Genomic DNA, 23,934 nt, shown 5'->3' with positions numbered 1-23,934 from the left:
AGGGAATGGTAGAATAGCACATTTATAAACATAATTACATGTATGCTGCAGCAAAAATATCTGGGGAAAGTGAGAGAAAGCGTGAGCAGCAGATGTGAGAACAGCCTTACATCAGCCTAATTCCCATTCCCAAGGCTGCTTGTCACCACCCAGCCAGAGATGGCCCACTCCCAGCCTATTCCAGGCTCATCCAACATAAACAGGGGTCCTAACTTGTTCACTCATGGCCCTCAGGCACTCCTCCCTCTGGGAGCATTGCTTCCAGAATCCACAGGTACGATGGGACATTGGGGATTTTAGAAAATTTGTAGAAGACTGCCCAAGAGCCCTAGATCCCCATGAGCCGATCCTAACCCTAATATTAAAGAGCTACCTCTCATTACGAATTACTCTCCTTTCATTTACTTCCCTCAACATCAACTCAGAAAGTAGCACATCAGTGCTCCTATGACTTCCATCTCCAAGACACACTCCTAGATTGTGACTGAGCTTGACTGGAGCACTTGGACACACACCCTGCCTTTGAACTGTGCAATAGAAGATCTGTTAGAACTGGCTGAGGGTGGAGCAGCATGGAAGTTGTGGATTATTACAGGGTTGAGTGTTGTGGGGTGGGGCATGCAAAGGCAATGACAACAGCAAATAGCTGAATTCTTTTATTGTGTCAATGGTGCAGCAGGGGATATGGGGGGGCAGACTTCTGGGAGAGGGCTGTCCAATGAGGCCATATCAGCACCTTTATATCAGATAAAACTGGCAGCGCATGGAATGGGGAGGTGGGGCAGGTTGCTCTTCAAACAAGTTTGACCTAAACAAAGGAGCAAATTAAGATATTATGTAGTTTGCCCTGTCCATGCGTAGGCATGGTCTACAGGCTCTGGGCATTTTCCTGTTTTCTGTTAAAAAACATTTGACAAGCTACAGAGTAGTGTCTATTAACATTTATAAGTGTACAGAGACAACGAGTGTTATTAACCTTGGACCTTTATGTATGCTCAAAATGTTAAACGTAAACCAAAAACCAATCAATTTTAAGCTGCACTGTTTCTAAAAAAAATATATGATATAGATAATAATATCTCTAGTATTTAATATTATAAATAATTTAATGTGTTTTCAGAATCCACTTTGAAACACCAGCCGTCCCATGATGATTGATGAAGGCGCATTGTACTAAGTACATATGGTGCACATGTTGCTCATTTTGGACTTCACTGAATGAGTGAGGAACCACTCCAGCATAATATATCTTCTACAAGGAAATTCTCATGTACAACTAGGCCAGAGTGCTAGCAACTACACTCGGAGGACAATATGTTCTTCATCTGCAGTAAATATGATGTCCTCTGTCCTATTCTTCTTCTAATTTGTATGTTTCCATCTAAATCGATAGATCTGAATTAGATTCTCCATTTCACATGCACCTTTACAATGCATTTACGTACTTCTGTCACGAATCCAGTGGTCTTTCCTCACTATAGAGCTTATCTTGGTCTTTGTCTCCTATCTTAATAACCCATTTGACATGTCCAAGGAACTAAGCGTGAATACACACTCAGCAAGCAAGGAACCCTCACTCTGAATGCAGCAGTCAACAGCATCATCCCACTGCTTATTTGTGTAAGAAAATGGATCATATCTTTAAGGAGACTGTTTCTGTCAAGGAAGGAAGCATAAACCTCATCCACATCTGGAAAAACATTGGAAGAAGAAAGGTGAGCTTAAGACTAACGATGCAGGGTGCAAAACTGTAGTGAACACGTTTCATATTCACTAGAGCCCAAGTTGTGTCCGCAGTAATGTTGCATTGGACATAGCATCAGCATTTTATCAAAACACACTTCCTGTGGGACATTTCAGCTTGTACAAAAGTTTGGGAAGAAGGGAATGCCTACCTTCTTTGTCAAATTGAATGACATGGCAGCTTGACTCTCTCTGACTCCAAGGACAGAAATACACAGACCCGCCTTCAATGATGTTTATTTGGCTTGTGTTGGCTTTGGGTGCACCAATCAGTATACCGACACTGTAAAGAAGGAAAACATTTACCATACTGAATGTAACATCTAGTAAGATATGAGGATTAAATGGGGAAGTATCATTTTTTTGCATACTAGTACTTGAAGTTATATTCTGACAATGTTACACTGTGAGTCCCATTTCTGCTTGTGTTGTACAGTACAATAATTCACTGCTGGCAACAGGAAAACACAATAACATAACTTAATCATGGGACACAGATGTTTTTCTTCTCATGTGGCTTTTTGCTTCGCTGCAACAGCTTTGTTATCACCACTGCTGTATCTGGGACACCGACCCCAAATGACCCCCAGATTATCGGTAGGCAAACAGTCTGCAATCGCCCAAAAACCCACCTCCAATGCTAACTGAAACACCACATTTAGCAGTCATTGCACAGGCCAGAGGGTCTAGTTGAGGTTGACACTCAAAGAGTTCCAGACCCTACAAGAAATCAACACCTTGCTAGAGACACAGTCAACAACACCCGCTGACCCTACACATTGTACACAATGTCCAGCATGTGAACATACACTTTAGTCGCCATTTATCAGTATTTACAAGTCCTACTTATGTGGAAGTCTTATCAGAGACAGACATACGCTGCTGCATAAGTCTTAAAATAAAACTGAAAACTTTTTGTCTAAAAGCACAACGGTAGCAGGTGACCAAATGTTCTTGAGTTTACAGACTGGTGGAAGAATTTCTTTAAGGCATGAGAAGTCCCCTTTCATGTGAAATTTAAATCAGTTGCCAGTAAAACAACTTATTACTTTCCTTCTGGGTAAATAATATTCATAGGACAGTAAGAGTCCCAACCACAGACTCCAGGATCAGAGTGGTCCATTGGTGAAGACACTCTCTCAACGTTGATTCAACAGAAGACTTCATTATTAACACATGTAAGAAAGTGAAGCTTTACTTTTAAGCTTCCTGAACTTGATGTCCAAAACTCTCAGAGGTAGTAATAGAGAAATGATTCCGCAGAGTGTTGTTCTACGTATTACTTACTTCTCAAAGGACTAGCAATTGAATACAAGACAAGCAATTCCTTCTCTTGGGCTGAGGGTGTCTTTAAAGTTCCTCTAGCTGTACACAGGCTCTTTTAAACTATGAGTAAAAGCTAACTTAGTGACTATATTCTATCACCTTGATGACTGGATCTGGGTTTAGTTAGGCCAACTTTGGCTTTCTTACTGATTGCGTGTGCATTTCTGAATCTATTTTAAGCACTTCAAGACTCTGCAAGCAGGGGCATTACCTCACTGACATTACACAAAGACATTACTGTTATAACCAGCCTGTTGTGTGTATCAGGGTAGGAAAAAAGGGGCCTAGGCTATTAGAGGAAACGTGTTCCATTTCCTGAAAAAATTCTCACCAAGATCTACAGCAGGTTTATTATACCCTAGTATCAAAGCCTAGTGCTAGTGCCTTCTGCAAAAACCCTGGTAAAAGCCATTTAAAAAGATCACAAAAAATTTGTGACCCAGTGGTTGTACAGTGTTAAGGTGAGACACAAGTATGCCGTAACGGCTAAGATGTGGATTTTTGGGAAGCTGAGCAAGAAATCTCAGACGAAATAATGAGCGGACAGACATTGGATAGTACTGCAGAATATGAAGGGGTTGGGAGTGATATTTTAAACATGTTATCGAAACCAAATCTAAGCCACTTCTTCGTACTTATGCTGCATCATAATCAAGCACCTTGCAGTCTGAAATTCTGGTATAACTTTGACTAGATTAAAGGGTGCATGTTTGTTTTCATAGGAAAAATCAGCCTTGAACCCTTGATGGAGTACCTGGTTTTCAGGCATCTGCACTAAAGCATATGACCTCTGAGGGGCTGTAGAGCCCAGGATGGGAGTAATGACATTCCCAGAGAACCTGCCCATCACCGCATCCCACATTGACAGTCTGGGGACCGGATGTCTGGAGAGCAGGCAGACATAGTCATGGCAGGACTGAAGGCCTTTCAAAGCCAGGCATTCTCCATGCTCCTTTTTTTCCTCCTTCTTCTCCTTCTTTTTTCTTCTTTGTGAAACCTTCACTCCCAAAACACCAACTCCGTATTTCTAAAACCCACTGCCCTTGAACATCAGCCCCGTATGCTTCCTTCTTATGCCGGAGTGATCTGTTCAGCTCCAACTGATATTTTCAATAATTTCTAATGTGATGCACTGTCTGCTTTGTATTGCGTTTGCAATCATTCCAATTTGCTGCTATGCAAGCACTAGCTGGTAAAAAGAGCATGTCTCTCCATTTCTGCATATGAATGCTAATAACACATTCTGTGGCTGTCCAGCAACACCGCTCCAACAAGCCTTGCTCCCTCAGCACTTCCTGTACAATCTTATAAGCAGTTAACAGCTACAAGAATCCTGACAAAAATTATCTGCGCGGGTAAATCAGAAGACTTTTTCAGAAATAATAAAAATGATATATTAACAAAGTTCATCTACTATTCACTTACTATTCCTGTAAGTTTATTTGTTCCCTCCTGTAATTTTATTTCACTGAAATTGCCTGTACATAAACTGCTGCAAACTTTACGTTTATCCTTGTGCTCCTGATTCTAAACGTTGGTGTTTTTGTGCCGCAGCAAGTTGTCCTCCTTTGGGTCTGAGCTTGTGCCTTCCATCTGAAAGACTTTCTGCATAATGTCTCATTTTTGCAGATGAAATGTATGAAATCAATAGCTACATGAATGCATTTGTTAAAAGCATCTACCTAAAGTATAGCCCTAGTTTTAGCTAAATGAAACAAGGAGTACGTGCGGTATGCGTAATGTTTATAGCCTCTAAACTAACAGAGACAGATACCTGTGGCTTAAGGATTCATGGTTTTCTTCATGTCTGCACAAAAAAATTCTTACCAACTTAGCCAGCATTCTAAACAGTGCAAAAAAGAGGGAAATGCTTTAATCAACATAACGGAAACATTTTTGCGACACACACTCCCTCCCGGTCCTCCTGCAGCAGTCGATAATGATCTGTGAGTAGGAAAAATAAAGGACAATTACCCTTTAAAGACTTTTTATCCTGCCTGAAGATCTGTCTTACGCCCGTGGTGGACCCTCTACCCCAGTCTGAGAAGCTGAAAGAGTGTTATGCTTTATGAGGCTGGAAAACGAATGCATCCAGCCAACTGCCTGCTGGGAAGTCTGTTGGTAACAGGAGCTCTTGCTGACAAGGGACCACTGGGGGGGGGGCACATAGTTTATGGACAGGGTACAACCTGGAGAAGATGGACAATATGGACAGAGTGGCACAGCAAGTAGCACTGCTGTCTCACAGTGCCTGGGTGGTCCAAGAGGACATAGGTTCAATGCCTGCTTGGTCTGTGTGGAGTTTGCATGTTCTCCCTGTGTCTGTGTGGGTTTCCTCCAAGTGCTCTGGTTTCCTCCCTCAGTCCAAAGACATGCTGTTCAGGTTCACCCAGAGAGAGTGTGTTCCACCGATGTATGGATGAGTGACCCTTTGTAAGTAGTGTGTCTCGCAGTGTAAGTCACCTTGGTGAATAAGGTGTGTGGGCTCATAACACTACATAGAGTTTGTGGGAAGTTGCTTTGGGGGAAAAAAGTGTCTGCTAAACATGTAAACCCTACAATTAGAGGTAAATAGCACATCAAAATCTCCAGTTTTACACTAGAATAAGGAACATTTGTGATCATGCACTATTAGCACACATTTAGCTGTAGTTGCGGTTCACAGTTTTCTGCATAATGACCTTTTTGTAACAATAATAAAGCCAATTACGATGGGAAACAGTTGCTGACTCCAAATACCATAGCTGAATTGAATTACCACTGCTGCCACCGACACTTCCTGTTTTGTAACACTTACCACAGTACCCCTTTTCCACCTGGGACTGCAAATGGTACCATAATTTGTAAAATCCATTTGTGGGATCAGTAAATGGATTTAGGCACTTTTTTGTTTAGACAGGATCAGGGCAAACAGGCCAAAAGAACAATTTGACTAGAGATTCAACATTTTGGTCTCATATAAATTTAATGCACCACTCCTGCAGGCATCTGAGTGAGGAGATTTACCAGGGGTTAGGGGGGCAAGTGTGTCAGGCACTCAAGGTAAAGGTTTCACTCACTCCTGAGTTAAAGAAAAAACATTGGAAGGTAAGAACAGTGGTTTTGGTCATGACAGGGCAGCTAATTTTGGGACCATGTACTGCAGGGAAGTAGGCAGTTTCCTCAAAAAATGTATTTTCTGAGATTCTCATCCTCGTTTTATTAGTCAGTAATGGCACTGTTTTGACTTGTTTAAGTAAGTCTCAAGTACTTTTATACCAGTGGGGAAATGGAGTAGCCAATGGAAGAAAAATATCGAATGAAAATACACACACACACACATTTTCAGAACCGCTTGTCCCTGACGGGGTCACGGGGAACCGGAGCCTACCCGGCAACACAGGGCGTAAGGCCGGAGGGGGAGGGGACACACCCAGGACGGGACGCCAGTCCGTCGCAAGGCACCCCAAGCGGGACTCGAACCCCAGACCCACCGGGCAGCAGGACCGTGGTCCAACCCACTGCGCCACCGCACCCCCCATCGAATGAAAATATTGGAACTGAAAATATTTCTATAATATTTCCTATAGGCAGTGAATACCACCAATATCAAGAGAGCCTACACTGTTAGTTGCAGGCCACGGGTTTTAGAGGAAAATTGACTGCTTGACGTAAACTGTGCATTGAGACCTCATCTCTACTGGCACGTCACCAAAAACTAGGAAATCTGAAGAGCTGTCTCCTAGGTTTTCAAAGGGAAACACCTCATTTAAACTGGTCAGTTAGTACATTTGGGACAATGAACGATTGCAGTGTATGGAGCACATTATGATTTGGAATAAAATGAAATTAAGAGCTGGTAACAAAAACGAATATATACCACAACACCGAATTTTCAACTTCAACCCAAGTTATTCACGGAAATGACTGTCAGCGTGTCTATTCGGGGCATTCCCTGAGAACTTAGATTAAAATAGGTTCCCGCTGAACGAACATGTTTCTCCTTTTCCAGTATTAACAGGCTTCCTCCAGTCTAAGCGTTTACATCATCCAAGTACTATTATAATTACTCAAACATAGCAGAAACCACGTTTGGGCTTTTTAAATGCTAGCCATCCCAGTCAGCCCCAGCTGTAGCCCTCATGTATGCCATTGAAAAAGCACTGGACATGGAATGAACTACAGCTGGATAGGCTAAACAACACACAGATGTTGATTACAGGATGAAACTGATCCGGTAGACTACGTATAATATCCTCAGCTGAGTCCTAAGACCTAGTGTCAGGGGCTGACTCTACAAAGCAGCACTGGGAAAGACAACAGAATCTGCTGTTTAGTCTGTTTTACAGAGCTATCCCAAAAAGTCATCCTTGTCATCCTTATCATCCAAAACATTACTACCTTGCATGCATTTTTTACATTAATTATCATCTGCATCATAGAGAACTTCACTGAAGAAGTGTACAAAAGTTTCCTTTAAAGGATGTAAAATCACGCCAACTAAAAGGGTTTTATTCTGCAAGCATGTGGTCATGGGTCTGGCACCTGAAACATCAGGCTACCTGCTGTCTATTGGTTGGGGCTCATCTGTGGGTGTCTGCACAGCTCAGTAAGTACATCAGCATCAGGGTGTGGAGTGGAGTTGGGGCCAGACGGCCTAAGCAATGGAAGTCCATGGTGTTTTCCCCAGCTGACAGTCTCACCCACCCTGTCAAGCTGACTCCACACATGGCACTAAGCTCTCTGGATGATTTGCTCTCTAGTGCCAGGAGGTACGGGGTGATGAGGCTAGCAGTTGCAACCGAGTCTGCCAGGTAACGTAGCCGCTGAGCACCAATCAACATCAGTTAGGACAGCCCTACCACCAGCTGGAGCAAGGCCTGAAGAGCATGTCACATGAGAAGAATATTCTTCCACCCAAATAGACAGCAGGGTCCAACACGAACTAAAGTTCAGCTGAATACTAAGTATTCAAATAGCCCTAAAGTGACCTTTGTAATGTGCTTCATGAAGAAAACAAAACCCCTTCAAAGCCACAATTAAACGTGAACTTAAAACCCAAAACAATGCTGTGAGTAAACAATTTTACCTCCTCACTTTGCTTTGGAAACAACAGATTATTGTCTTGCAAAGAGAAAATATGCTAGATTGATGAAATTAACAAGGACCTTGCAGGGCCAGCTCTACATTTCACCAGTAAAATGTTTCCTCTTGTCAGGCAGTCATCTGTAGCAGAAAGAGTCTTGCTTCTTGCATGAGGTGAAGTCATCACAAGTCCACTGAGGCACAGTAGGTACTGCTGCGTCAGTTGGTCAACAGTGACGACCTTGACTCATGGTGGTAAAATCGGGATTCCCATATGTGTTTTTACAGAAAGGACCACTTTCTGTTCTCCCTTCAGTATTACCTCTTTTACACATCTAATACGTTTTTCATGATTCAATACTTCCTGCAGACAAGCCAGGATATGGTAAGAGTGGAACACTGGTAAATCCTCCCTGGTGTAATACGCTATTATATAGGGGGGAATATTTATGATTCCCTACTGAATATTGATGTAACCTCTCTCCCATCTGAGGATTGATGGTGAGCTTTCAAAGAACATTTTTGTCAAAACTATGTCATGTCAAAACAATAAGAGGTTAATCATCATGTAGCAGAGCAGAGAGAGAGAGATGGAAGGAACAACACAATCAGCAAGTGGAATTATCATCCACGGCCATCGCAGTCCAGACCATGGGAGTTTCTGACAATAAATTACATTTTTTGATCCTCCCCTTTTCCCTTCTTTCCCTCTTGCTAATCCTCTATCTGTCAGAGACAGACACACAGTACATTTCTGGTTATAAAATCTGACCATGAATTGTGAGTGTCACACTCTTGGCGGTCCAGCTGTGGTTCTGCCAGCACAAACGCACTCTGCATGCGTCACACCTGTCCACGTCTAGCCTGCAAAGCTCATCTGTGGAGACGCCAAGCATGGGACACAAAAGTCCCTGGCAGCTGCAGACTGTGCTGTACGTTACGTAATGGCTTCCTTCACTTTAAGATCCAAACACCTAAAAGAGGCCAATAGTCCAGGGAACACATGTGACTCATTTTGTGAGGTTTTCCTGAATCATTAGTTCCCATAAGAGTTTCATAATTGCACCTTTTCAGCTGCACTGAAAAAGCAAATGTTTTCCTTCAGCCACTGCAAGGCACAATCAAGTATGGCACTATCTCCAAGACAGCTGCAAAGGCTTTTAGGTGAAAATAACAAAGTCTCGGAAAGAGGAGCTTACGTTCAGTTTGCGTAGCTTAAAGTGAGGGGTTTCCATAGCAGAACTGACTCATCAGAGGTAGCTCAGGGCCATCATTCTTTGATAGCAACAACAATTCCATTATCTACTCTCAGCTGGCTAATAACTAACTAATATACACAAACTCATGTGTCATTCTGAAGGATAATCAAGACAACATAACCTTTTCTGTTATCAAGAAGAACTGATATGAAGAACAGAAATTCCTATGATCATTCCCGCAATAGATTGTTATTTACCAATCAGATGACATATCAGAACTTTCAAGAAGGCTATGTACATAACATAGAAGCGAAAGGCCAGAGATAGAGAAACTTTAAAAAAATCACTGCTGTTACTTCAGCATCACGTAATGTAATGTAGTGTGATATAAATCATTGCACTTATTTCTGAACAATTTCAGTTGTTCGAATTTATATTTTGAATTCCAGACAATACATCAGTTAGGTGCAGTCATTTCCCCATTTTTTAAAAAGTCAACTGATTAAGAGCAGTCTCACAAAGACTCTTACTGGAATGAGAACACCCATAGTCAATAATGAATCTCTTCCTGAAGAGTGGTCCTTTGCTGTGTTTTTTCTAGGATGCCCCGTTATCACCCCCACAGAGACAAAGGGCTCATAGAAAAGGGCATTTATCTGACACACAGTGCAATGTCAATTTGAATAACTTTTGAATAGACTCTAATTGTCTCCCTTTTCCTGGTCCCATGCTTCAACTCCCTTCAGCATCTTTGCCATGTGGGAGAAGCCTCTCCTTTCGCAGACAACAGTAGATTCTTTTTTGGTGGGATCATCTGTGCCTAGTGCCAGAACTGTAGCTCACTGGGTGCCAGCTAATTTTTAAAAAGAATGCAATTATTCCCCATAATCGTATAAACGGTATGTAGAAGAAATGTCATTTTTCAATCCTGTTTTACAGCGCGGAGTCCGCCACTGTTGTGTGGGACAAAGCAGCAGGAAGAAGCTGAACTTATGTTAAGTTGCCCCTATGGTCACATTGCAAAGCCACAGCTACTGTAGAATCACAGCTTGAGGCCATTCTAGGTCATTGTTCTGTAATAAAAATTACAGTGATTACTGGCCTTCATCACTAGCAGACTCATGCTGAAATGGAATAAGAAACTCACAGACTGGTGTGCTTTATACTGTCTCCTGGTGTAATGAGATACCTTACAAATTTCTTGTTTGTAAAAGGCAGCTCAAATACTGACACTGAGGCACTGACATCACCGTGCTTCGACTGTCTGGTTATACACAGGCTAATGTAAGTGGTCAGAAATATGTCAGTGCTACGAATGAGCTCAGTTCAACCCTAGGAAAACAAGTAAAAGTATTTCAGGAAAAAATACTGCTTCAAAAATGTAATTTAACTGTATATAAAGACTCAGATGATAATCCTAAGAAAGACAAGAATATTCAGTAATTGCCCAGTAATTGTCCTTGTTTGTTTGTCTAATTATGGCAGAACATTTTTCAGTTGGATATAAAATGGGTTGGGCAGTACAAATATACAACAAATCAAATACATTCCATTAAAGCCACATTTCTACTCAGGAACGCAATCTTTGGTCACCTCAATTTTCCAATTGTGAGAGGTTTGATTGTTATCGGCTCAAGCGGCACCTTTAAACTCCAATTGGGCTAAACAAACCTGGAAGCAGAGCCATTAGAGGTTAAATGTACGTATGCGTGGAAAGGGACATCGTGAACAAAGGGCTTCTAAACCACTACTATGCATCTGCCTGAGGCTTTCCCCTCACTCAAACACAGCAGAAAACACAGAGACCTCCCAAGCGGCCTTATCCGCCACCAGTCACATGCTGTTACGGGAACCTCAGTGAACACACAGCAGTCCATCGGACAGCCCATCTGTGTTCCCGTTACTGCACAAGGAAACTAGTGCTTAGACAGGTTTGTACAAAAAAAAGAAAAATGCAAAGCTATAGGAAATTCGCTGATATTTTTCTTTTTTCACGGATTACTATTGTTGACAATGCCACGGTATGAGTCATGCACTTTTCATTATACCACAAAGCAACTCTGGCACAGTAATTTCCTTTAAAATATGGCATGACATTTTGCCATGCGGACTATGAATTCTTGAGTGGGCAGTAATAATTAATATTCATCATGCTGGCAGTGGGTGACAGTGGCCATGGTAAAAGGGTCCTATATCACAATTCTGAGAAACTGTCTCAGCATTGCAGGAATGTGATAGCCCCCAAGCCACAGCTTCAAAAATGTACAGTGGGAAAGCTTTAAAAGGAAAATTTACTGAGAGAGGTTGGTGCCGAAGCACTGACAAAAGCAATAGATTGTTATGAAGGCATCCAGAATCTCCAAGTCCAGTAAGGAATGTACAGCGCTGAAAACCATCAAAAGCGGGCAAATGAAGGGGATTCTGAATACTCAGCATTACATTTTGAGACAAGCCTCCACTCATGTCGGGGGTACCGTAGTTTATTCTACTTCAGTCTCGGGCAATGGCTAGGAAGTAATAGCTACAATTCCAAAAAGCTGCTTCACAACTTAAGATCAGCATGTCAATCATGCTTCAATCCTGCCAAAAATACAAATGTGATAAAGTTTACAGGTCAGCCTCATGCGGCTGTGCTAATAGCTGTGTCGTAAACTCTTCTGACGCATGTTAGAGACTATTTCTGTAATAGCAAAGGGTTTTGGTTTGGTAAAAATACAGAGTTTCAAAATCTGTTCCTTTTGGCCCTTGTTTAGTAATCACTAACAATTCAATAAAAACAAAGCACCCTCCGCCAAGGCTTCTGAAAGTTCCTGAATAAAACTCAGAGAGTCAACCCATGCCTCACCATCATGACCCTCATGCTGCTAAAACCCCATGTAACCCTACGGTATATTGGACACCTTGAGCATTTATCACCATGGCTGTGCATGCATTACAACATGGATTTTTATCATTACTGGAACATTTGAAATTCACATTTATTTATTTAGCAGACACTTTTCTCCAAAGAGTTTTCCGATGAACTCTATGTAGTGTTATCAGCCCACACACCTTATTCACTGCAGTGACTTACACTGCTAGATACGCTACTTACACAGGGTCACTCATCCATACATCAGTGGAACACACTCACTCTGGGTGAACCTGAACAGCATGTCTTTGGACTGTGGGAGGAAACCCGAGCACCCAGAGGAAACCCTCACAGACACGGAGAGAACATGCAAACTCTACAAAGATTGAGAGGGGATCAAACCTACACCCTAACCCACCACCCAGGCACTGTGAGACAGCAGGGCTACTCGCTATGCCACCATGCCGCCCAAAATTCGGAATATATATGATTAATGTTCCCACTACACTTCTGCTTTTGACATGATTATGGTGTCAAAATGAAATCTACAAAAAAAAAAGAAACTGACAATGTAAAACTAAGAAACTGAAAAGTACAGAACACAGAAATGAAACACAAATTTTACGTCAGTGCTGTCCATGACAGAGAAAACACATGAGCTTTGGAGAACGCATGTCCATTTCACACAAGAAATTAACCCTTGTACAGGCCATAAATGCTTCAAGTTGATCTGATGATGGTCTTTTACCTGCATTATTTCCCTGTAAGATGGGCTACCAAAAGGTCAATGTACAATTAGAACACGTAAGTGGAATCTTTGAAATTTTGCCTTAAAAACGCTTCCAGAATTGAAAGTTTGTAATATGGCAAAAAGATTCAACATGTCTAGCAGTTCATTTTTCCTCAATAAGAAATAAACACTGACAGGTACACTTCATTAATTTATTCAAATGATTTGACATCTATGAAACAGCCCCGAACTCCGAGCATCTTTGTGCCTTGGGTGATGTCAGTTTCAAATTCTTGTAGGGAAGTAAAAGGATTAGAAAATGCTTGTTGTGTAATGTTTAAAACAGAGTGTTTAAATTATCCCGACATCCAGCTGGAATCAAAAGTCTTCAACTCTTTTTCCAGTCTAACAAACATCTACATCAACTGCAACAACTAGCATGGGCGGTTCTGTAAACAGCATTTAATGACAACGAAGCCAACAACAAAATAAATTCAAATTAAACTGAATTAAAAAATAAAACTCACTTTCAGTACATTATATCATAGCATCAAATTCATTGTAATGAACTTGAGTAGCAGGACTTAGCTCTATGTAACACAGAAGTGCTGCCTAATCTTATCCAGCCAGAGTTATTCTCCACACGAGAGTCTCACAGCTGGACTCCTTCTACTCACTCTGCTCATGCACCGTGGGTGGAGACCACTGTTGTGTTCATGCATGTATGCTGGGTGTTTCCTCTAAGTGTTCATTTCTATACCAAACATGTTCTGGAATGGACTGTTGAAGAATTCTTCAAAAGTTAACACCCCAGGAAGACACACACATTGTCTGAAACCACTTGTTCCATGCGGGGCCACGGGGAGCCGGAGCCTAACCCAGCAACACAGGGCGCAAGGTCAGAGGGGGAGGAGACACACCCAGGACGAGACGCCAGTCCATCATAGGGCACCCCATGCGGACTCGAACCCCTGACCCACCAGAGAGCAGGACCCGGTCAAACCCACTGCGTCACCACACCCCGCATGCCCTAGGAATAAAGTTGCACAAACTTCTCGCGGTTCAATCTTGGACTGCCAAAAATGCCAATTAACGGCATCCCCTTTCTTCTAAATCACAGTATATCTCTACAGAGAATGAAGCACAGAAACCAAAAGGCAGACCCACTCAGAACAGTTTCATGACCTAACTGTGAGCACCCAGTATACACTTTTCGGAGTATGACTTCACAGAGCACTTAGAGTAGTAGTTAAAGGTGTGAGTACACCTGGACAACCTGGGCAATATTTACATGGGATACTCCGAAATAGTGAACGCGAAGCAAACCACACGTGCTCTGTATCTCTGGAAGTGCTGCACAGAAGCTGGGAAGACATTCGGGGTATTTTGTGGTCACATGAATGCTTTGTGAAAAATTCCACTGAGTGTACTCAAACTTTCACTGGTACTGTACCTCACATATTTAATACCATTATTTTTAGAGCTCTGACTCAGGCTGGACTGATAAGAGCATGACTTATAAAGACATCTGTCTTAAATGTTTAAAGGGGAGATTTTACATTATGCAGGAAAATACTGAAGACTGTACACCTTTCCCATTGGGTGTTAAACAAAACCACCATCCCATACTTACCAAAACCCCATAAAAATGGATTGTGAATTAACTCAAGTAATTTAACATGACTAAATAATCCCTCATGAAAGAGGCTACTGCCACCCAGATGTTAGACCACAGCAAGGAATTCAGGCACCTGCAGACCATCGCCTGCAGCTGAGGACCGACTGAGAGCTGTCGGACAATTCATGGGGTATTTGGAGCTACGTTCTTTGTCACATCACAGATTGCATGACTTCAAGCAGTAGAGACTCAGCAACCTGCAGGAGATGCACATTTCCCAATCTCATCAACCAGCAACATCAGGGCACCTGAAAAGTCAAGATGCACCAACACAGAGGCAACAACGGCACAGCATATTGCTCAAGCCACAGTTAAACTGCCCCTTGGGTTACTCTCACACACACTGACTGAAACCATTTATCCTAAGCAGGGTCGCGGTGAGCTGGAGCCTAACCGGGCAACATAGGGTGCAAGGCTGGAGGGGGAGGGGACACACCCAGGACGGGACACCAGTCCATTGCAAGGCACCCCAAGCAGGACTCGAACCCCAGACCACCAGAGAGCAGGCACTGCATTGGGTTACTGAAAGGTTTGAAAATTCTTCCTTATCCCATCACTTTTATGTCATGTGTCAAAGTCCAGCCTGTTACAGGTACTGCAAACAGAGGCAACAAGTCATCTTCCACAGTGTACTGATACTGACACCCTATTGATACTGACTTTGTCACTGTAAGGTTAAAGATGAAGTTAAACTCTGCTGACCTTAACATTATTATTATAATTATCATATTCACATGTGTTCTTTTTTAACTGAAGGAGGCTTATTTACCCCCTAATAGGTTTACTCCTACCATTGCACACCCACACGCTCGGGACAAGCTGAAGCCTAACCACGGCAAGCTGGAGCCTAACCGAGCAACACAGGGTGCAGGGTTGGAGAGGGAGGGAACACCCCCAGGACGGGACACCAGTCCATCACAAGGCACCCTCAGCGGGACTCGAACCCAGACCCGCCAGAGACCTGGACCCGACCAGGCCCGCTGCGCCGCCACCACGCCCTACCCTCCCGATATGCCGCTCCCATTAAAGTAAGAATTCGTTTAAACTGTATAAAATGTGGGGGGTGCGGTGGCGCAGTGGGTTGGACCGCAGTCCTGCTCTTCAGTGGGTCTGGGGTTCGAGTCCCGCTTGGGGTGCCTTGCGACGGGCTGGCGTCCCGTCCTGGGTGTGTCCCCTTCCCCCTCCGGCCTTACGCCCTGTGTTACCGGGTTGGCTCCGGTTCCCCGTGACCCCGTATGGGACAAGCGGTTCTGAAAATGTGTGTGTGTGTGTGTGTATAAAATGTACATCTTTCCCTCAGCAGATCGTGATTTGAAAACCGCACCGCAAGCAGCAGAGCTAAATATTGTCCCTAGTGAAAGAGGTGCTCTGAGATCTCTCGCAAGCACTGGCACGAGAAGGGTTAACCTTCGGAGAAAACGCGGGTCCCCGGCCGGAGGAGGTGTGTGTCTGAGACGGGAGCCGCGGGGGGCGGGCGAAGCCCGGGAGCCCTGGCCCGGGGAGCCCCCGCTGGGACTCGGCGGAGACCACAGCCGGCGGTGAAAGAGCGCTCAGCGCAGGCAGGGAGAGCAGATCCGTGGCTCTCGGCTCCATCGCTCCGCGCTCACTGGGGCGCAGCAGCAGCCGACCGCCTCGCTCGCTCCTTCGCTCCAGAGGCGCAGCATCGCGGTCTAAAGGTTGCAGGTTCGAATCCCACTCCTGCTCTAGTTCCCCTCATCAATACATTTCCTCTCACCGGTTACGGTTAGACTACACAGGGGGGTAAATCAATGTAAAGCTGACGAGGTAACACCGTTAGGCGCCGTAGACAGATCAATGAGTGAGAGGAGGAGGCGTCAGACTCGATAAGCGCTGAAAAACGTCTCCACTCGATAAAGAAATAAAATGATCGATCCAAGTCGGTGTCACAACATCAGATGTCAGTTTTTATTGAACTGAATGATCGTTTCCAGCTATTTTAGATCCATGCTAATAGTACGAGAGTTAGCTCTTATTGCCAAAATACATGGAAATAACAAGACAGCCTTTGTAAAAGTAGTTATCTAAACGTGCAAGTTTGGGGTAAACACAGTACTCTGGTATGGTGAAGTTAATATTTTTTCAAGTAATATCAAAGCACACATTGTTCTACTGGTTTCTGAACTCCTGCAGAGTTTGTGCTGATTGCGCGACATAAGGAATTAATAATGACAAATTACAATAATCCCGAAGTGAGGAGCTGGCTATGTAAAAATATAATAGTGTCTGAAATGTAATTAGTATCTTTTCTTCCAGTTTCTTCTGAAAAGAGTCCGCCCGTTAAGTTAAAGTGCTCCAAGGAGACTTTCCCCACAACTCGCGTATCCGATCTACGTTTTGCGCAAAGACTGAAAGACAATAAAAATCTGCAGAGAAGAATTTACGGTATGAAACGGCTGCTCACCTGGACGAGTTGGCCAGGTAGAAGTCCACCGAGTAGCCGAAGTAGCTGCCCGCGGGTCCCGAGTACACGGCCGGCCGCTCCAGGTCCAGATTGAAGGCAGCGCTCAGCGAGGACAGGAGCGCGCCGAGGAGCGCGCCCAGGAGCGCGCCGGGGAGCGCGGAGCCGCGGCCGCAGCCGCTCCACATGATCATGTGTCCCGTGAAGCCCATTCCTGCCTCCATTCACTCTCAGTCTCAGCTCTTCTGTATGTCCGCGGCAGTTTCTTAAAGCGATCGACGTGTCCGACACCACAGGTTATTTTGTGAGCCGGAGTGGATGGGGAATTTGCGCTGGGTCTCTGCGTGCGCTTACGCATCCGTATCGCGAGCGCTTCTCATTTCCATGAAGTCACACACACACACACACACACACACCTCCTCCTCACTGTTCTCTGTGTAACGCTACTCACTCCCTCCCCGACCTCGATGGAGAACCCCCCCCCAACACACACACACACACACACACACACACACACACACACACACACACACACATACACACCATTTATGGGGGTGGAGCTTTTGATTCACAAAAAATTCGGTGGATCGTGGGGGGGCGGCCGACAGACACGCGCGACGAACTCACTCCGTCCTGTCACTGAGCGAATGATGAAGAAACTGAAGCTCCACGTACAATCATGTCCACACAGGCTCATCAGAGATCCTGTGTTGGGTTTTATTTGTGGCGTTTTTTTAAACCGTTGTGAAATAAACATATCATATATGGAAGCGCTTAACCGACTTTGATTTTTCTTTCGGAAACTCATTTTACTAGTACTAGCACCTCAGGAAAAGTTCTTGTAAGTATCCGTCCTATAAAAAATACAGGTGGGGAATTGTTGTGGATGCTCATATTTTGGCAACGATCCAGTTATCAGCTGCGGGTCAATTTCAAGACAAAAAAATACACAACAACTGTTTCCAACATTTGTGTGAACCAGTACACCCTTGCCTGAGCTACAGCCCTCAAGTTGTTTATTGCCATTCAGAATAATCTTTTTTCTGCCAACATGATAGAATTACATAACATCTCCATGTTACCTACAACTGAGCAGATGAGAATAAACTATATATAAGGACTATCAGTAGTCAATTTTACATTTATATACTGCATATTCTTTTGTATAATATATAAATACATCAAATTATATTTATTATCTGTGCATATATAGGGCATGGTGGCACAGCGGCACATTGGGTTTGGCCTGTGCCTGCTCTCTGGTGGGTCTGGGGTTCGAGCCCCGCTTGGGGCTGCCTTGTGACAGACTGGCATCCCATCCTGGGTGTGTCCCCTCCCCCTCCAGCCCTGCGCCCTGTGTTGCCAGCTTAGGCTCCGGTTTGCCACAACCCCGCTTGGGACAAGTGGCTTCAGTTGATGTCTGTGCATATATGATTATAAATGTGAATATACAGTATGTATATAATTAGATGGGGGGGGTGTGGTGGTGCAGTGGGTTGGACCACAGTCCTGCTCTCTGGTGGGTCTGGGGTTCGAGTCCCGCTTGGGGTGCCTTGCGACGGACTGGCGTCCCGTCCTGGGTGTGTCCCCTCCCCCTCCGGCCTTACGCCCTGTGTTACCGGGTAGGCTCCGGTTCCCCGCGACCCCATATGGGACAAGCGGTTCTGAAAAAATATAATTAAATATATATTCATTCTAGGCTTTGATCTTCATGCTTTTCAAACACCTTTTGAGAACACATCTGTAAGTTGGACCTCGCTACTTGCCTCAGTGTCTCTGTAGTCATGCAGAACTACTTCAAGCCCTAATTGGGGTGTGTTTTGTCTCCACTCACTGCTGGGCATCAGTTCTCATGTCTCCATGTGTAGCCCCACCTTGAAATGTTTCCTGCACCTGTCCTTTGCAGTACTGGTGTGACACCCCTTTACACACCACTTTGAAGAGTTCATTGTTCTCACTCAGCAACTGGCACCTTCTACAGTACTTCTCTTCTGTTTTACTCCCCAAGAGACTATAGTACGAACTTCTGTGTAAAACTGTCTGAAAAGGACATATGGTGTAAGATTTTTTTATAGCGTGAGATGCTCCAGTGGTGAAGTCGTAGCCTATTATTACAAAATGAGACTCACTGTTTGGATTCCCCCTTAAGTTGTCTGTTTGGAACAATACCGTTTTATTCTAGCAATATAGTGCCTCGGTTTGTAATTGATTATTTTTGATTAAATAGCTTAAGCGGTTTGACACATATTGTTCAGTGCTTGGTGTACATTGTCATTTTGTGTTTCACAGAGGAATAGACAATACAGTTTGATGTTACTGAAAACACGAGACCTCTGAAATATGTACTTTCTGACATTTCAACCATTTAAGAGTTAAGGACTCTGAAGTATATTCCTGCAATGAAAGTGCAAATCACGAAAATTGGCGTCATGCTGCAGCTGCTGAAATTCATGTGATTAGTCTTGCAAAACATATTGCTCCATCTGCTGGTTCTCTTGTGCTACCTTCAGCAGCCTCTTCACAATCAGTACGGCCCTTGTCATTTATGTGTGGGTGAGTGACCCAGTGTAAGCAGTGTATCTAGCAGTGTAAGTCACCGCGGTGAATAAGGTGTGCGGGCTGGTAACACTGCATAGAGTTCACTGGAAGTCGCTTTAGAAAAAAGTGTCTGCTAAATAAATAAATTTAAAGTCAACAAGGATTTGAGTGTCCATTTAATTGTTCATTTGACAAGTTAATGCACTTTTTTTAACACACACACACACACACACACACACACACATTTTCAGAACCGCTTGTCCCATACGGGGTCGCGGGGAACCGGAGCCAACCCGGCAACACAGGGCGGAAGGCCGGAGGGGGAGGGGACACACCCAGGACGGGACGCCAGTCCGTCGCAAGGCACCCCAAGCGGGCTCAAACCCCAGACCCACTGGAGAGCAGGACTGTGGTCCAACCCACCGCGTCACCACACCCCCTCTTTTTTTAACATATATACATTTATAAGAAAACATGCTGTTTTAACATGTATACATAACAGATTGATTGTTCTGTATGGCTTCTTTCACGTAGTATATTTCTGTGTATGTATACCTCTGTGTAAGGGGGTGCGGTGGCGCAGTGGGTTGGACCACAGTCCTGCTCTTCGGTGGGTCTGGGGTTCAAGTCCCGCTTGGGGTGCCTTGCGACGGACTGGCGTCCCGTCCTGGGTGTGTCCCCTCCCCCTCCAGCCTTACGCTCTGAGTTGCCGGGTTAGGCTCCGGTTCCCCGTGACCCCGTATGGGACAAGCGGTTCTGAAAATGTGTGTGTGTGTGTGTGTATACCTCTGTATCTCATGTTATTTAGTGTTACAAACTGTTTCAAATTGCTCTTGGAGCAGACTTCTTAATACTGAACATATTCCCATATTGAGATGAAGCGCTGAAAACTCTTGGCTAGAGGTGTTAAATTCATCTCCTTGAGGATCATACTTGTACTCTTCTTTTTTCTTGGATTTTCTTTGTAAATTCTTTAACTCTTCCAATTGGTTTTAATGTACAATACTTTGGTCAATCGTGTTGGCTTGTTTTGAAAAGAATGTATTTTTTGGTGACCCTTGTAGCACGAGCACATACTGGATTCTGTACAGCTGACACTTCCAATAGAAATAATACAGTTAAGATCCAATTAAAGATCAATGTGTTTTCAGATATTATTTATGTCATCACCCTTCACAATGGTAATGTCATGGAGATCTTTCCAGATCGTGATTCAACTGATTGTAACCAGTTGTTCCCAAACAGTTTGCGTTTTTTGTGTGTTTGAACAAAGAAAGAAGCAGATGTGTTGCAGTGGGAGGTTGGCTAAATTTGTGGCCCATTTCATGCAGCTGCTGAGTGATGATCTTGCAGTGAGGTGAGGTGAGGTGAAGCAAGGGGATGTAAGGTTAGACATGAGGCAGTCTGAAGAAAAGTAAGATAATGTGTGATATGAAGTACATAGACATGAGGTTAGGTAAAATGTAGTATAGTAGTCTTACACTGCAGCAGATCGTACCCTGGTGGGCCCAAATTACACATGAATTTTCCAGCTCTGCTGGAAAAGGACTTTGAGGTTGCCAGCTACGCTTCATCAAGGATAGACTTCACATTATCTAGCTCTCCACTGCTGCAGTTTTTTACGGGTCGTCAACAGTAAGTTAAGGAACACCTGAATTCATGTGTGCTCAAGGGGCATTTCTGCAGGGTATGAAAACACAGTAGATTTAGAGTCCTATAAATTTACTCAGCTAAAGGAGCTATTTATTCACACCCATAAATCCAGTGAGGAAACCGATTAAAAAGTCATGCCTGAAACATGTAGCGACTGGCCAGCCTGTGACTGCAAGAGACATACTCATGGCATTGCACAGGTAGATGAAACACATGGTTGTTATCACATGAATTCACTCTAAAGTAAAAAATACACACTTTTGTTTTAATGAAAAGTGTCCTTTCAAAGAAATAGTATGAAATCGGTACATAAAGCTGCAAACACTTCTAAATTACTTGTGCCATGGCTATGTCAGTTCAGTGTTCGTTTTTGACTAAACAGACTTCCATTAATTCTTTTCTTTTTTGCCTTTTTTACATTATGGCTTTGTCCTCCTCTGATTCACACCATAGGTGCTGGTGCTGATGGGAAAAAACAGTGGGAGGAGCCTGTCATCAGCTGATCCCTTCAAGTTTTTCACTGATCAGTCCTTCTTCCCACAGCCTTACCCTGACCTTCCCTCTCCAAGCCTGGATGACAATAGTGCACTTTAACACAACAGCATGCATACATATTTGCACGCAAATAAAGACCGCAATAAACAACACTTGTAGGAAAAGTCTCCAACACAAATTTAAAAACTAATAATCTGACTGAAACCCAGAGGTTGATGACCACATACACTTTCATATAACGTAAAAATGTCATCCAGTGTTATTGTGCATCAATGTATTGTTTCCCGTCACAACTCAGAGTCCTTTGCTGGAACATATAAGCTGTCTTCTGCACTTTTTCTAAGACTGTTAACTGTTTCACTCCGGCTCACCCCTGGCTGCCTCTCTGAAAGGTCGCTTGACTGATCTGGTCATGTACAGCAAGGGTTTATCAGTGCAGCCACCTCCCATCCAGCATTTCCTGTAAAGCATGTGTTGTAGTGCAGCATGGAGCCCCTTCTATGCCAATGATGTTGCTTAAGCAAAAAAAACAAAAATCACACAGGTCCATGACCCTATAGACCCTATAAAGAAATGTTACATTTTTAATTAGGTGATTGCCAAATTTCCTGAGTTACTCATTTGTTAAGGGAAATGAGTGAAAGCAAAGCTGGTGGGTGAGACAGCAAGTCAGAGTGAGGTCAAGAATAACAGGGAGGGCTGCATTTCTCAGATGCTGGCTAATAATTTTCATATGATGAATGTTTTGTGGTGGCAAAGGTATATGGGTGTCATGAAGTTAAACAAAGTGCAAGATGCTTTCTGTGTCCTTTCTTTTCGTGTTTAGTTTCCATTCTAACTTCCTTCTGTGCTACTGTAACGAATCTCAGTTATCTGGTGTTTACAGCTTTTATGTTCTGCTAGTGCATACATTTTCACCCTGATCTCATCCACCATGTGACTGCCTATTTGGATGCTTCAGTAATTTAGGAAGTGTAGGAGTAGAAGGGGAAGCGTTGATCCTCATAAACCAACATTTATTGAATCATGTTGCGTTTTTGTCACATGCCACCCAGTATACACTTCCAGAACAAAACAAGACACATTCATCGCCAGGGAGCGATGAGAATAACGTGGGAGGCACATTGGAGGCGCATCATTTCCTGGATATAACAGGAATATGAGTGAAATGATGTATATGCAGGAATGTGTGTACAGGTGCGTGTTTGAGAGGGGGTACGGTGGCACGGCGCGTTTGGCTGGATTCTGCTCTCTGGTGGGTCTGGGGTTCAAGTCCTGCTTGAGGTGCCTTGCAATGGACTGATGTCCCATCCTGGGTGTGTTCCCCTCCCCCTCCAGCCTTGCGCCCTGTGTTGCTGGGTTAGGCTCCGGCTTGCCGTGACCCCACTCAGGACAAGTAGTTTCAGACGGTGTGTGTTTTATGCTTGTGAATTCTCACTTCCCTATCAGCTAAGATCAAGGGTGGAGAGAGCCAGTTAGCAGTGTTCATATACAGTAACAAAAAAGGGCCCTGGGACAGGTCTGTGGAAAATGTGGTGTAGTTCTGGGAGTGCATCCAGCAATATTCATGCATGTGCTGAAAGTACAGCATCTCACAGAGAGCATACCCTGTCAGCCAGAACTTTCATAAGTCAGATAGCCGGGGGCAAGCGCTGAAAAGACCAATTTCAGCTCTTTATATCACTCCGGTAATTATTTACAATGGGAGTCTAGTTAAGATTTCCCTTGTTTGTTTATTTCACTGTTGGACTTCAGGAGCAAGAAGAAAGGAGGTCTGTTTAGTCCATTCAGGTTCATACCTCCCACACGCAAGGACACACATACAGTGTTGCTCACGGCAAAGCATGCAAAAAGACACAGATATTCCTATTGTGGGCAGAAGCTGTGGAACGAATAGAAAAATTTAGCACAACTTAGTAGATTTTTTATAATCAAATGAGAGATTTGAAAGGCAACTGACAAGTTAGTTGTGCAAGCAGAAGGTTGTGGACAACATTTGACACAGTAACTAAGAACATGGACCGAAACCACCACGTAGTCTTAAGATCATAGGGTTAAGACCAGACTGTTCTCTAGTGGCGCCTTTGTGAAAGATAGGTAACCTGAACTATTTCGGTCCGATATCTAGCTTTTTAAGTGCTGCTGTTCATGAGTGTGGCATCAAGGTCAGTCATACATACAATCATTCATATTTTGAAAGAAAACAAATAAATTTTCTTTTCCTTAAGTCATATGTTG

The 23,934-nt window shown here is 43.7% G+C and overlaps 1 protein-coding gene across 1 annotated transcript in view; it reads right to left on the bottom strand.

The window, feature by feature from the left end:
• The window catches only part of LOC108918298 (integrin alpha-5-like), a 40,518-nt gene extending 23,081 nt beyond the window's left edge, over positions 1 to 17,437 (bottom strand). Inside the window, exons 1-2 of the mRNA XM_018725418.2 lie at positions 17,014 to 17,437; positions 1,896 to 2,026 (exon numbers count right to left, since the gene is read on the bottom strand). Of these exons, the coding sequence (XP_018580934.2) occupies positions 1,896 to 2,026; positions 17,014 to 17,234 (352 nt within the window). The 5' untranslated portion in view covers positions 17,235 to 17,437. The remainder of the gene's footprint in view (positions 1 to 1,895; positions 2,027 to 17,013) is intronic.
• Between the last annotated feature and the right edge of the window lie 6,497 nt (positions 17,438 to 23,934).

Source organism: Scleropages formosus, chromosome 22 (assembly GCF_900964775.1).
Source record: "Scleropages formosus chromosome 22, fSclFor1.1, whole genome shotgun sequence".
Taxonomy (NCBI): domain Eukaryota; kingdom Metazoa; phylum Chordata; class Actinopteri; order Osteoglossiformes; family Osteoglossidae; genus Scleropages; species Scleropages formosus.
The sequence above is the reverse complement of the archived record's forward strand: the minus strand, read 5'-3'. Positions and strand labels throughout refer to the sequence as shown.